The following is a 14,895-nucleotide window of genomic DNA, read 5'->3' as shown; positions in this document are numbered from 1 at the left end:
GTGAAGGAAGGGGTGACATTGTCCAAAAAGTAATGTACTCATTATCTGGCTTATGAAACTGTAACTTCTCTGTACATCATCTTTATAATAACAATTAAAAAGGAAGGGAAAAATCCATTGGAGTTTATTGTAGTGTGATATATGTTATAATCTTATATTTTCCATTTTGATACCTAGCTGGCTGTCAAACATACTAAAAAGTGATTCTTAAATTTGAGTTGTTTGTGGTTTATCACTGCATTTTTCTAATATCTTGGGTGCATTACTATAATCTGTTCTCTTAATCAAATGCCCTAAAGTTTTTGAAGATTATAAGCTATTGGATTAAGTTTGCCATATTTAAACTGAAGAAAATGTACACACTAATTCCATTGCTTCATTTTTCTTTTAGATGTATTTCATTATCAAAATAAATTATGTAAAGAATACCATGGGGAGCCAGGCTCTAGTGGCTCTTGACTGTACTGTTAACTATTCAGGAGGCTGAGATCTGAAGACAGTGGTTCAAAGCCAGGCCAGGCTGGAAAGTTTGTGAGACTCTTATCTACAATAAACTACCCCAAAAAAGCCAGAAGTGGAGCTATGGCTCAAATAGTACATTAACCTTGAGCCCAAAAGCTTAGGGAACAGCTCCCAGGCCCTGAGTTCAAGCCCCAGAACTGATCCCATTCCCCCAAAAATGCCATGGGGAATATAGAGTAATATATAGATGTAAGTCAGACTGAGTGGTACAGGCCTATAACCCCTACTCTTGGAAGGCTGAAGCAGGACTATAACAAGTTCAAGGCCAGCCAGAGTTCCATAGTAAATCCTTGTGTAGAATAAAACAAAACATAAGCTATGAGTGCTACTCATATGTAGCTACTCAGGAAGTTGAGATCTGAGGATCATGATTCAAAGCCAGCTTAGGCAGGAAAGTCCGTGAGACTCTTGTGTCCATAAACTACCAAGAAAGTTGAAAATGGTGCTATGGTTCAAGTAATAGAGCACTAGCCTTGAGCAAAAAGAAGCTCAGGGACAGCGACCCAGGTTCTGAGTTCAAACCTGAGGACACACACACACACACACACACACACACACACACACACACACACACACACACACACACACACACACACACACACACACACACACACACACACACACACACACACACACACACACACACACACACACACACACACACACACACACACACACACACACACACACACACACCCCATAATATGTAGGTCTAATATAATGCAATTGTGAGTTTTTCATTCTTGCTGTATTTAGACTTTCCAACCAAGGTCATGATACATTTCTCTTGATTTATCTCTTTCCTTTTTTCCTTCAAGTTTGACTTTTATAAACTTTAAAGTAACATTATGTTTGAAATTTATGCTTCTACCATAAATTAATTATTTTATAACTGTGTTTTCTAGTTCTGTGGTAATATGTAGAAATGCAGTTTGGGCATTGTCCAAATATAGTTTCTTCAAGCTGAGTCCTTTCTCTGCTTCAGCAGTCCTTATAATGTGCTCTGTAGGTTTCCAAGGCCCTTCTAAGAGATCTGTAAGGTCAAAACCATTTTCATATTAGTATCAAGACATTATTGATTTACATTTTCTCACAAGGCTTTATCATGGTTCATGATGGCTAATAGAACATTTGCAGCAGAATCTAGCTTTTTTTCTATCAAGCCAGTTTTAAAGAGTTTTGTTGTTTTTGTTTTTGTTCTTGTTGTCATCGTCGTCGTTGTTGTCATCATCATCATCATCATCATCGTTGTCATCATCATCGTTGTCATTGTTGTCATCATCGGTTATGGGGCTTGAACTCTGGGCCTGGGTGCTATCCCTCAGCTCTTCAGCTCAAGGCTAGCACTCTACCAACTTGAGCCACAGTGCCACTTCTGGTTTTCTGGTGGTTTATTGGAGATGAGTGTCATGGACTTTCCTGCCCGGGCTGGCATTGAATCGTGATCCTCAGGTCTCAGCCTCCTGAGTAGCTAGGATTATAGGTGTGAGAATTACAGGCGTGAGGCACCAGTGCCTGGCATTAAAGAGTTTTGTAAAAAAAAAATCTTCTAATTTTTATTTTTGAAAATTGCATGCATGCTTGCTTGCTTCCTTCTTTCCTTCCTTCCCTGCTTTCCTTCTTTCCTTCCTTCCCTGCTTTCTTTCTTTCCTGCTTGCTTGCTTGCTTCTTTCTCTTTCTTTGCTTGCTTGCTTGCTTGCTTTGCCCCAGGGCTTGAACTCTGTACCTGGTACTATACCTGAGCTTTTTTTGCTCAAGTCTAGCACTCTATTACTTGAACCACAGCTCTACTTCTGGCTTTTTAGTAGTAGATTGGAGATAAGAGACTTTCCTGCTGTGGCTTTGAACCACAATCCTCAGATCTCAGTCTCCTGTGTAACTAAGGATTATAGGTGTGAGCCACTGGCATCTGGCTGAAAATAGTTATTTTTTAAGTTGTGTTAGGAAGTGGAGGTATGACTGAAATGGAAAAGCACCAGCCTTGAGCAAAAGAGCCAAGCAAACATGATACATACTGGTACCAAAAAAAAAAAAAGAGACAAGTTAATGTTGACATATAGTGGGTTGAATGAATGAATGAATAAATACATTAAACATTTGTCAGTTTTAATTTCAAATACAGGAATTATCTATTTATGCAATCCATATAAACAATGCTCTTTAGGATCCTCAATATTTTTTCTCTGTGGTGCTGTGGACTGAACTTGGGGCCTTGCACTTGCAAAGCATGTACTCTTCCACTGAGTGAAATCTCCAACCCAGTGGAAATCTTAATAAATCTGCAGACTAAAGGAATCCTGAGATCAAAAAGTTTGAGAACATCTACTCTGATGGTGCCTGTTCAGACTTCTCATCACTTCTGGTATCTCTTGCTCATTTATGGGAATGATTCTTGGATGAAGACCGCACACAGAAGAATCCCTCTTATTTCCTCCTGGGGTTTTATACCTGCAATGGTTGCAGATGGAGAAAATGCCTTAGATTAAGCATTAGCCCAAACTTATGAAATAAGCACCTTGTACATCCTCTCAGAGTAACATTCAAGATCTATATTTCATTTTTACTTTTCAAAATGAAAATAAATTTTAAAAAACCTAGAATTGTAATATGACTGGATTCCTTTGTGAGCCCTTTGTTTGTGGCAGACACTTGGGAACACAGATTTAAGTAACTTTGTTTTTAAGTAGCTCAAAGAGTAGTGGTCAGACAGAAGATAACTTTTGTGTGTGTGTGTGTGTGTGTATGCATTCACTATTATACTTAGAAGTGTCATGACTTTTAGTTTTAAACGGTAGGGCAATAATTGTGTGTGTGTGTGTGTGTGTGTGTGTGTGTGTGTGTGTGTGTGTGTGTGTGTATGCATTCACTATTATACTTAGAAGTGTCATGACTTTTAGTTTTAAACGGTAGGGCAATAATCCTAGCTTGCCTTCCCATTTATTTATTTATTTATTTATTTATTTGTTAATTTTATTTTTTGCTAGACCTGGGGCTTGAACTCAGTTATGGGCACTGTCCTTGAGCTTCATTGTGCTCAAGGCTAGCACTCTACCCTTGAGGCACAACACCATTTCCAAATTTTTCTGTGATTAATTTGAGATAAGAGTCTCATAGACTTTCCTGCCCTTGCTGCCTTTCAAACGGTGATCCTCAGATCTCAGCCTCATGAATAGCTAGGACTATAGGCATGAACCACCAGGGCCAGGCTTGCCTTACCTTTTAAAAAGAAAATTGCAGGGGCTGGGAAGGTGGCTCAGTGGTAGAGTGCTTGTCTTGCATGCCTGAGGCCCTGGGTTCGATTCCTCAGCACCACATAAGCAAAAAGAAAAAAGCCGGAAGTGGTGCTGTGGCTCAAGTGGTCAAGTGCTAGCCTTGAGCTGAAGAGCTGAGGGACAGTGCCCAGACCCAGAGTTCAGGCCCCACGACCGGACCCCCCCAAAAAAATTGCAGCCAGGTGCCAGTGGCTCATGCCTGTAATCCTAGCTACTCAGGAGGCTGAGATCTGAGGATCACAGTTCAAAGCCAGCCTGGGCAAGAAAGTCCGTGAGACTTTTAACTCCAATAAACCACTAGAAAACTGGTAGTGATGCTGTGGCTCAAGTGGTAGATTGCTCACCTTGAGGTGAAGAGCTGAGGGAAAGCACCCAAGCCCAGAGTTCAAGCCCCACAACCAACAGAAAAAAAGAAAATTGCATAATGACTTATTTGCACCATCTTCCTCTCTCATTCTCTTTTTTCCATGATTGCTATATCTGGCCTATATTACTTGCCCAGAATGACATTTTGTTTTTATGCATGCCAGTATTTTGTGGTGCGAAAGCAAAAAATAGCAAAAAAAGTTTATTGTTTCTCTCTGTTAGTATTGTAATACATGACATTCCTTATATCTTTATTTGAGGGGTCAGACATGTCAACCCAGTCAAATATTTGTTTATACATTTGCTTTTGCTAAATGGGTTAGTCATGATGGGAGTAATAATTTATGTTAGCCAACATATGTCAATGTCATTACTAAAACAGGATACCAGAATGATACTACAAACTAGTAGCACCCTGCCCATACCCACCATCTGGCTTTGGTCCTAGTATGAGTGCTGGGAAAAATGTATTCTTTCCTTTTACCCTCTTACTCTTCCAAATCAGCTGCATTGAACCTAGAAGTAGCAAATGGCTTTCCAAGTCCTTTTCTCCTCTATTTCTTCTAGCCTACCACTGTCACGCTTACCTACAGTGTGTGTGTGTGTGTGTGTGTGTGTGTGTGTGTGTGTGTGTGTGTGCGTGCGTGCGTGCGTGCGTGCGTGCGTGCGCACGTGTGTATCTGCCATTCCTGGGCTTGAACTCAGGGCCTGGGTGCTGTCCTTGAGCCTCTCTGTGCTCAAGGCTAGTGCTCTACCACTTGAGCCACAGTGCCACATCTGGCTTTTTCTGAGTAGTTTATTGGAGATAAGAGTCTCAAGGACTTTCCTGCCAGAGCTGGCTTCGAACCATGATCCTCATATCTCAGCCTCCTGAGTAGCTAGGATTATAGGCATGAGCCACTGGCACCTAGCTCAAAAGACTATTTTTTAAGTGGCAAAGCAAGGACTGTTTAATGTGTATATGAATGTGCATGGGGCGGGGGTGGGGGGGGGAGACTTCTCATTCCCCTTACAGGAAAAGGGGGTTAAAGACTCAAAGAATATTAGTGTTACATTGTACTCCTCTGGCTTTCTAGGTCTTTCATGTCCTATCTGTATCCAATTGCTTGCAAACACCCAGCCTTGTCTTCTAGTTAGAGGCAAATGCCATCCTCATTCACAGCTCCAAGCCTTTGGTCAACCTTCCCTCTTTTTTTCTTTGACTAGCATTGCAACTTTTCTTGGAACAGTATAACACTGAACTAGTTTGTCATTGCATTATATGAAGGTTCTTTCCCACCTAGATTAGAAATGTTTTGAGTTAGTTATAGAGTAATAAGCCCTGTTTTGTATCCCCCATTTCCTTCCTCTCATAGTGCAAGGTAAGATTTATTGAGTATTGGCCACATAAATATGTTGATTAGCTGTTAACCCTTCCTCCTCAATGGGAATTCTCTTCAGTGAGCATTTTTGAAACACCTATTCTGAAAAAAAAAACCATGGAGTTGCTGGAACAACAGCAATAAGAACAAGGCATAGCCACAAGTCTCAAGTGGAGGAGATTATGCAGTCACCATGGCTGTCCAAACAAAAGGGGTATTGAGAGAAAATTCTGTTTGAGCTGGACTTGGATTGAATGGGATTTCACTAGAATGAAAAGAGAAGGGGGTGGTTTGTGGAAAATCATGGATGCCTAAAAGTGTGTTCATTCTACCACAGCTGTGCATGAATTCTTCCAAGAGTTCCCATACCACTGCAGATACTCAAATCAGTGGATGCTTATGTAAAATAGTCTAGTATGCATAGAACTTACACAATCCTAATACTTAAAACAATGTCAATGTATGTAAATAGTTATACTATCATTATTTCAGTACAGTGCTAGTTTCTCCTTCCCCCAAATTCCTATCTTTTATTAGCTTATATTAGTTCTACAGAGGGGATTTCATTGTTACATTTCCAAACATGTTTATATTATATTCCAATCAGTCTCACCTCCTTTATCACTCTTCCTTCTCCTTTTATCAAAACAATTCTAACAGATCTCAGTGTTTTGTTTTCATAGTTGCAAGCAATCAATAGTCATTCATTCTGTTTTTTTAGTCAATCCCCTCCTGCTAGTACTCCACTCACCAAGAGAATCCCCAAATACTTCTGATCAGTTATTAGTTGAATTAACAAATGCAGCCCCATAGATAAAGACATCAAACATTACATAGCCTATATATGGTCTAACAAATGAGTTGTCTAAATAGATGATAACTGGATTTTATAAGGCATGGAATGCCATGCAAAGGAATTTAAACTTTACCCTCTAGGCAATGAGGAAACAGCTTATGATTTTAGCTAGAAAGTGACAATGGATATGTGCCAGTTTGGGTATACAAATACCAACCACTTAACATCCTCCTCCTTTCCTTTCTCCTTAGCCCTCTGTTGCATAACAAGTCCTATCTTCAGTCCTATAGAAAATTAATCAAATCTCCTTACATGTTCCTGGCATGTCCCAGATTTTGGCTGATCTTAGGGTTTTATTTATTCCAGATGTGCCATTTTGAGACTAACATGTTATAGTGAAGACCAAGGTGTTCTGGAAACAGCATTGTGCTTGGAGTTCTATTACATATGGGTTCATATCTCAACTTTCAGGGACTTTAAGTTGATTCTTCATTTTGCTGCTTTACCTTTTTTTCCTCCTAATCATTTCTTGTCTGTAAAATAAAGCTAAAGATTTTGTCAGAATGAGTAATCCACATATGTTGTTTTCATTTTTATCAATTGCATTTATTTCCTTTGTTGAACTCACATCCATAGCATGTTTTATTGGATTTACTTGCTGCCTCTAATTGTCTTTTTGTTGACTCCTTTTTTAATATATATTTTTTATTGTAAAGATACTGTACAGAGGAGTTATGGTTACATGAGCATTGTTACACCCTCCTTTGTTTTTCCTCTACCATCCCTTTCTTGACTCTGTCTGTATAAGCATTTATTAAGGAAACACTTTATAACCCAGTCAACTGAGAAGGTGGCTCAGTGGTAGAGCGCTTGCCTTGCATGCATGAGGCCCTGGGTTCGATTCCTTAGCACCACATAAGCCAAAAAGAAAAAAAAAGCCGGAAGTGGCGCTGTGGTTCAAGTGGTAGAGCGCTAGCCTTGAACTGAAGAGCTGAGGGACAGTGCCTAGGCCCAGAGTTCAGGCCCCACGACCGGAGCCCTCCCCCCCAAAAAAAGAAATGTTTGAAAGAAGGCAGTTCAGTTTAGTTGATTGTTCCATGTGATAATGTCTTGTGAGTTACAGGAAAGAGTTTTGGGTCCTATGAGGAGACTGAGAAGTTTTCCACCTTATGCTTTGTTGGGTCTCCTTTTGTAGCATCATTATTTTGTTTTCATTAATTCCCAGCACAATAGGTACACCGATCTGAAACTATGACTACAAAGACAAACATGAATTATTTTTGGATTTCCATATTCTTCCTCCCTCTGATTTGTGTGGCTAATGTGGTGCTGGACTGTGTGTCTTAAATAATTTCCTGAATACAATTCATAACCAGTGAGGAGGGTGGGAAGGGAATCTATATCACCTCACACATTTTCTTGCTTTCAGTGCTAGTTGCCATATGGAGCTTATGATCATTTAATAAGTGTACACAGAAGTAAAGCTTCCTAAATCATGATACTCTATTAGCTTGTTTTCAGCTTAGATTTTTAGAATCCGAAAGTGCCTACTCATGAGATGGAGAACTTGTGTGTGTGTGTGAGTGTATATGCACGTGCGTGCATGTGCTGATCCTGGGTCTTGAACTCAGGGCCTGGGCACTGTCCCTCAACTTTTCTGCTCAAGGATAGTGCTTTACTACCTCAGCTACAGCTCCACTTAGGGCTTTTTTGGTGCTGAACTGGGCATAAGAGTCTCCTGGATGAGCTGGGAATGTGGCTTAGTGGTAGAGTGCTTGCTTATTATGCACGAAGCCCTGGGTTCAATTCCTCAGTACTACATACACAGAAAAAGCCAGAAGTAGTACTGTGGCTCAAGTGGTAAAATGCTAGCAAGGAGCAAAAGAAGCTCAGGGACAGTGCCAAGCCCAGATTTCAAGCCTCAGGACGGGCAAAAAAAAAAAAAAAATCTCATGGACTTTCTTGCCAGGGCTGGCTTTGAACTGTGATCTTCAGATCTCAGCTTCCTGAGTAGCTAGGATTACAGGCATGAGCCACTAGTCTGGCTGAGATTGAGAACTTTTTGTAGGTTTTTTTTGTTGTTGTCAGTCGTGAGGCCAGAACTCTGGGCCTGGGTGCTGTCCCTCAGCTCTTCAGTTCAAGGCTAGCATTCTACCACTTGAGCCACAGTATCACTTCCAGCTTTTTCTGCTTATGTGGTGCTGAGGAATCGAACCCAGGGCCTCACAAATGCAAGGCAAGCACTCTACCACTGAGCCACCTTCCCAGCCCTTTTTGTAGGTTTTTGAATGTAATGACTCCAAAAGTAAGACAAACATTAGTTGTAAATACTGACTCTAGAGCCATCTACACTTAAAAGGGAATGTTGATGAGAGCAGTGAGGGCAAGGAATAAACCTTGTTTGTGCCAGGTGCTGGTAGCTCATGCCTGTAGTCTTAGCTAATGAGGAGGTTGAGATTTGAGGACTGTGTTTCAAAGACAGCCCTGGCAGGAAGTCCATGAGGTTATTATGTCCAGTAAACTACTCAGAAAAATCTGGAAGTGGCACTGTGGCTCAAGTGGTAGAGCAGTAGTCTTGAGTTAAAGAAGGTCAAGGACAGTGCCCAGGCCCTGAGTTCAAGCCCCAGGAACAGAGTGCGCGCGCGCGCACACACACACACACACACACACACACACACACACACACACAAAACTACCATGTTTATATTTTATTATCTGGGGGGGGGTTAATATTGCTTCCATTGTTTTTTTAAAATTTCCTTCAATGGAGTTTGAGGTAGCAATCAAGAAATTAAATGGTGTACTTGGGAAATTAGGACTTGAGTTTGAGTGGGGGTGATGAGAGCCATGAAAACAGGTTGAGTATTTATCAGAAATGTTTGGGCCTACTCAAGTTGGTTCACTACTGTAATCCCAGCACTCAGCAGGCTGAAGTAGAATTGTGAGTTTGAGACCAACTTGGGCTATACTCTGCCTCAAAAAATGCCAGGTATTGTTGTCACTGTATTTGATTTTGGTACTCTCGGTATTGTATATACATTTATCTGAACTAGGGAATGGAAGGGGAACAACAAAATGGTGAGACAGAGGACAAAGGGGGAACCAATTCAACAATGATACTCATAAGACAATATGTTGGAAATGATCTGTACAAGTTGGTGGAGGGGATTGAGGGGAGGGAAAGGGAGAAAAATGAGGGAGGAGGTAACATGTTAGACAAGAAATGTATTCACTACCTTTCTTATGAAACTGTGACCTCTCTGTACATCACCATGACAATAAAATTAAAATGAAAAAAATGCCAGGCTTGATGGTTCAAGCCTAAAAGCCCAGATACTTGAGAAGCAGAAATTGGGAGAACTTTGGTTAGAGGCCAGGCCAGGGAGGAAGTTGGCAAGATTCTACCTCAACAGAACAAGCTGGGTGTGGTGTTATACATCTGTAATACCACTAGGCAGAAGGCATAGTTAGGAGGATTGCAGTTTGATGCTGGCTTAAGTCAAAACAGAAGTCCCCATGTAAAAAATAGCTAAAGCAAAAAAGAGCTGGGGTGTGATTGAAATAGTAGAGTACCTGGCTAGTAAGCTCAAAGCATTGAGTTCAAACCCTAGTACTGCCAATTTTTTTTAAGATCAACTGGAAACTGGTGGCACATGCCTGTAATTCTAGCTACTCAGGAGTCTGAGATCTGAGGATCACAGTTTGAAACCAGCCCAGGCAGTCCATGAGACTTATCTCTAGTAAACTTCTCAGACACAGTGGTACTGTGTCTCAAGTGGTAGAGCGCTAACCTTGAGCAAAAGAAGATCAGGTACAGCATCCAGACCCAGAGTTCAAGCTCCAGGACCAGCAAAAAAAAATCATATTACAAGAATGATTCTTTTGTTGAAAAAGAAAAGAAAAAAAACAGACTAGGGATTTGGCTCACTGGCAGAAGGTATGCCTAACATACAGAAAGGCCCTGGGTTTGATTTCTACCACCACAAAAAGTAAATTAATAAAAAAATAAAAAAGAAGGAAGCATAATCCATGAAAGGACTTGGGATATGGTTCATGTGACCCTAGGTACCCTCCTGTAGCTTTTATTCCCAAGGCAGGAACTCTACCATTTGAGCCACAACTCCACTTGGAGATTAATTAGAGATTGATTGGAGCCACAGCTCCACTTCCAATGTGGATTTTTTTATTTGCAGCATTTTGTTGATGTTCAAAATGTTTCAGCCATGCTGGATCCTAGTGGCTCATGCTTGTAATCCTAGCTACGCAGGAGGCTGATATCTGAGGATCTTTGTTGAAAGCCAGGCTAGGGCAGTAAAATCCTTGAGACATTTTTTTTTGGGTGGGGAGGGGCTGGCGCTTGAGCATAGAGCCTGAGTGCTGTCCCTGAGCTTTTTGTGCTTGAGGCTAGCTAGCACTCTACCACTTAATCTATAGCACCACTTCTGGCTTTTTCTGAGGAGTTTATTGGAGGTAAGAGTCTAATGGCCTTTTCTGCCTGGGCTGGCTTCAAACTGCGATCCTTCTGAGTAGTTAAGATTATAGGCAGAAGGGCTGGGAAGGTGGCTCAGTGGTAGAGTGCTTGCCTTGCATACATGAGGCCCTGGGTTCGATTCCTCAGTACCACATAAGCAGAAAAAGCCAGAAGTGGTGCTGTGGCTCAAGTGGTAGAGCACTAGCCTTGAACTGAAGAGCTGAGGAACAGCACCCAGGCCCAGAGTTCAGGGCCCACGACCAACCAAAAAATTGATTTAAGCTATAGGGCTGACATGTGTAGCTACTCAGGAGGCTGAGATCTAAGTATCACAGCTCAAAGCCAGACAGGATGCCAGTGGCTCATGCCTATAGTCTTAGCCACCCAAGAGGCTGATATCTGAACATTGAGGTTTGAAGCTAGCCTAGGCAGGAAAGTCTGTGAGACTTTTATTTCCAATTAACCACTGAAAAGCCAGAAATGGAAATGTGGCTCAAGTGGTAGAGTGCCAGCCATGAGTGAAACAAAAACAACAACAACAACAACTAAGAGTTCAAGCCCTAGTTCCAGAACACACACAAAAAACTGTGATATCCAGACTCATTAAATCCATTGAGACACAAACTACAATAGAGGTTACCAGGAGATTGGGGACAGGAAATTCTTATTTCTTGGACACAAAGTTGATGAAAATGTTCTCGAAATGGATAGTGGTGATGGTTGGGCAGCCTTGCAAGTATATTGGAGGCTATTGGGACCACACACTTCAAAATTATTCCAATGGAAAACATTATTGTGTGCACTTATCAAAATAAAACAGGAAAGCTGGGAGGGCATTTAGGACATTGAGGTAAGCCTACTATTTTTTTTTTCTTTCTGCCCAGGAGCCATGGATAACAGAGGCTTTCAGCAAGGGAGTTTTAGTAGCTTCCAGAGCAGCTCCAGTGATGAAGATTTGATGGATATACCTGGGACAGCAATGGATTTCTCCATGAGAGATGATGTTCCTCCCTTGGATCGAGAAATAGAAGGTATTTGAAAGGAATCCTTCACATCCATCCCAGGGGACCATGCAGAGGGAAGAAGGTACAGGAGAAAGATTATTATAAGGTTTATTAGTGGAGCCATATTTCCCAGGAGAGGGAGCACATGGCATCTGCTCCTATCCAGGTAGCAGGAGGATCTGGGGCAGGAAGTGAGGTAGAATTGTGCTCAGATGGGTTTGGGTGGACAGAGGGAGTGGCCAGCTGTATGGAGGGAACTCTAGGGCTGAGAGGATCTCAGGTCTGGGTGGAGCTGAGGACCAAAGGTGGGCATAATACTAACATTCCCTGCTTTGTTGTTTAATAAACATAAGGATACCAGGTGGGGCGGGGGGGGGGGGGGTAATAGGTGCAGGCCGTTTCTTCCGAAGCTACTTCAGAAGTAGTCAGAGGGAGGGATTCATTCCCAGAAGGGGCTATCAAAGACCTGAAATTGCCTTTTCTGTCTCGGATTAGAGACAGACATAGCATGGTACCTGACTCCTGGCATCCTGTAGGGAGGAGTAAGACTGTTCCCACTTTAGGATCACAGTGTTCTGAGGAGGAGGTAGCAAAGATATTTAAAGGTACCAGAGCCAATAGGTGTCTTGGGCTCTTTTGTCTACGTCCTGCTGGCCTGGGGCATTGAGAAGTCCCTGGAGCTGGGATCTTTAGGGTCCAGGTCTGCACTGGGCAAGGCAGGGCAGTGTAAGTGAAGTCTCTGGTTGCCTATAGTAACAGAATAGCCTTGACTTCTTCCCAGATGGTGTCCTGGGTGTGGGGGGGCATTATTCTGTTAAATGAAACTTTTGATAGAATGGAACTCTATGCCTCCATCAGAAAGAATGACATCCCCCCATTTGTTAGGAAATAGAAAGACTTAGAAAAAATTATATTAAGGGAAGTAAGCCAGATCCAAAGAAACATGGTTTCCCTCATTTGCAATAACTAGTATATGTCTAGGACAAGCAAAAAAGGTCAAAAGCTATGTACATGTGACCATATAAGTTGATGTTAAGTGAAATGAATCACAAGATAGGGACACAAGTGGGTTTTTCTTTCTTGCTATTGTTTTTAGCGTATTTATAATGTACTATGTGATTTTTTGTTTCTTTGGTATCTTCTTCCCTCACGGTGTAACCCTTGTTTTCACTGTATTTGGTTCTGGTGCCCTACATCTTGTATATACATTTTTCTAATTTGGGGAGGGGAAGGGAAATGACAAAATGCTTAAATAAGGATACAGGTTGACCCGTTGTAACAATGAGATGTACAAGATACTATGGTGAAAACAAACTTTACAACTTAGGGGGATGGGTGGGAGGAGTTGAGGAAGTGGGGAGGGAAGGGATGGTAGGGAAAAAATAAAGGAGGAGGAGGTAACAAAGCTTGATAGGAAATGTACTCATTACCTTACTCATGTCACCGTAACCCCTCTGTACAGTATTTTTACAATAAAACACACACACACACACACACACACACACACACACACACACACACACACACACACACACACACACACACAAAGAAACTTTTGGAAAGGTGAGGCAAAAAAGCTGACAAGGTGACAAGGTCAGTTAACAAATGACACCAAAGGTGGGCATAACACTAACAATTACTAATGGCCATTTCTTTAAAAAATTAATTTATGTAAAGTAAAAATTTATTTTCTCCACATAGTCCTTTGAGGGTTTTTTTTGGGGGGGGAGGGGGTTGCTGGTCCTGGAGTGTTGGGTCTTGGTCAGGAAAGACAGACGGGTCCCAGGAAAGGTAAGTGCGGTGCTCAGCCCTGGAGACAATCAGACACAGCGGGGAGTCAAATCCAGCAGATAGAAAACTCGTTTATTAACAGAGAGCAGCCCTTTTTAAAGCCAAAAAGGTTGGGTGGCATGGCAAGGGAGGAAGAGGAACCAATCACTGTCAAGTTCACACCCTATCATGCACCTAAGCTTCCACGGGCTGGTTCTTTCTCAATGCCATCTTTGCTGCCTGTGTTCCCCACATTGGAGCTTAAACTCAGGACCTAGGTACTGTCCCTGAGCTATTTTTCTCAATGCTAGCTTTCTACCATTTGAGTCACAGCTCTACTTCCAGCTTTTTGGTGCTTAATTCAAGATAAGAATTCATGGACTTTCGTGCCTCAGTTGGCTTCAAACCATGATCATCAGATCTTAATCTCCCAAGCAGCTAGAATTGTAGGTATGAGTCATCAGAGTCTGGCTCCTTTGAGTTTTAACACATTGCTCAATTCTTATAATCATTGCCACAGACAGGTCACAGAACAGTCCAACTACATAAAGAATTCCCTCTGGTTATTCTTTCATGATCAGCCCTCCCTCCTTCCTCATCCCTGGTATCACTGACCTGTCCTCTATCCATGTAGTTTTATGCTTCATGAAGATGATGTCATATTCATGGAATCATGTCAGGTTTTGAGGCTGACTTCTTTTATTCTTGGAGATTTATCATTTTCTTGCTGAGTAGCATACCCAGGAGTAGAATCCCTGGGCCAGTTGATAAATGTATATTTACTTTTTTTTGGTCCCGTTGTGGGGCCTGAACTCTGGGCCTGGGCACTGTCCCTCAGCTCTTCAGCTCAAGGCTAGCACTCTACTGTTTGAGCCACAGCGCCACTTCTGGCTTTTTCTTCTTATGTGGTGCTGAGGAATCAAACCCAGGGCCTCATGCATGCAAGGCAAGCATTCTACCACTGAGCCTCCTTCACAGCCCTATATTTACTTTTTGTAAGAAGTTACTGGTTTAGCTTGGTGGTTGGATACTAGCTTAGTATGTGCTTTGGTGAAATATATGTTCAAATCCTGTTCACCCACCTTTTTGTGCTGGTCCTTTGGACTTGTACTCAGTGCATGAGTGCTGCCCGTGAGCTTTTGTGCTCAAGGCTAGCATGCTGCCACTTGAGCCACAGACCCACTTCTGGTTTTTAGTGGTTAATTGGATATAAAATGGACTGGCTTTGAATTATCATCCTCAGATCTCAGCCTCTTAAGTAGCTAGGATTATAGACAAGAGCTACCAGTGCCCAGCTATATCCCCTTTTTGTAATTAGTATTTTATTGGCAAG

At 41.8% G+C, this 14,895-nt stretch overlaps 1 protein-coding gene across 1 annotated transcript in view; it reads left to right on the top strand.

Annotated features, from left to right (window-relative positions):
• The window catches only part of Clcn5 (chloride voltage-gated channel 5), a 197,596-nt gene that overhangs the window by 123,305 nt on the left and 59,396 nt on the right, over positions 1 to 14,895 (top strand). The window contains exon 4 of the mRNA XM_070040457.1: positions 11,673 to 11,819. Coding sequence (XP_069896558.1) covers positions 11,673 to 11,819 — 147 coding nt within the window. The remainder of the gene's footprint in view (positions 1 to 11,672; positions 11,820 to 14,895) is intronic.

This window comes from Dipodomys merriami, unplaced genomic scaffold (assembly GCF_024711535.1).
Source record: "Dipodomys merriami isolate MVZ:Mamm:240054 unplaced genomic scaffold, mDipMer1.0.p SCAF_3, whole genome shotgun sequence".
Taxonomy (NCBI): domain Eukaryota; kingdom Metazoa; phylum Chordata; class Mammalia; order Rodentia; family Heteromyidae; genus Dipodomys; species Dipodomys merriami.
This window is presented reverse-complemented; position numbering and strand designations above follow the sequence as displayed.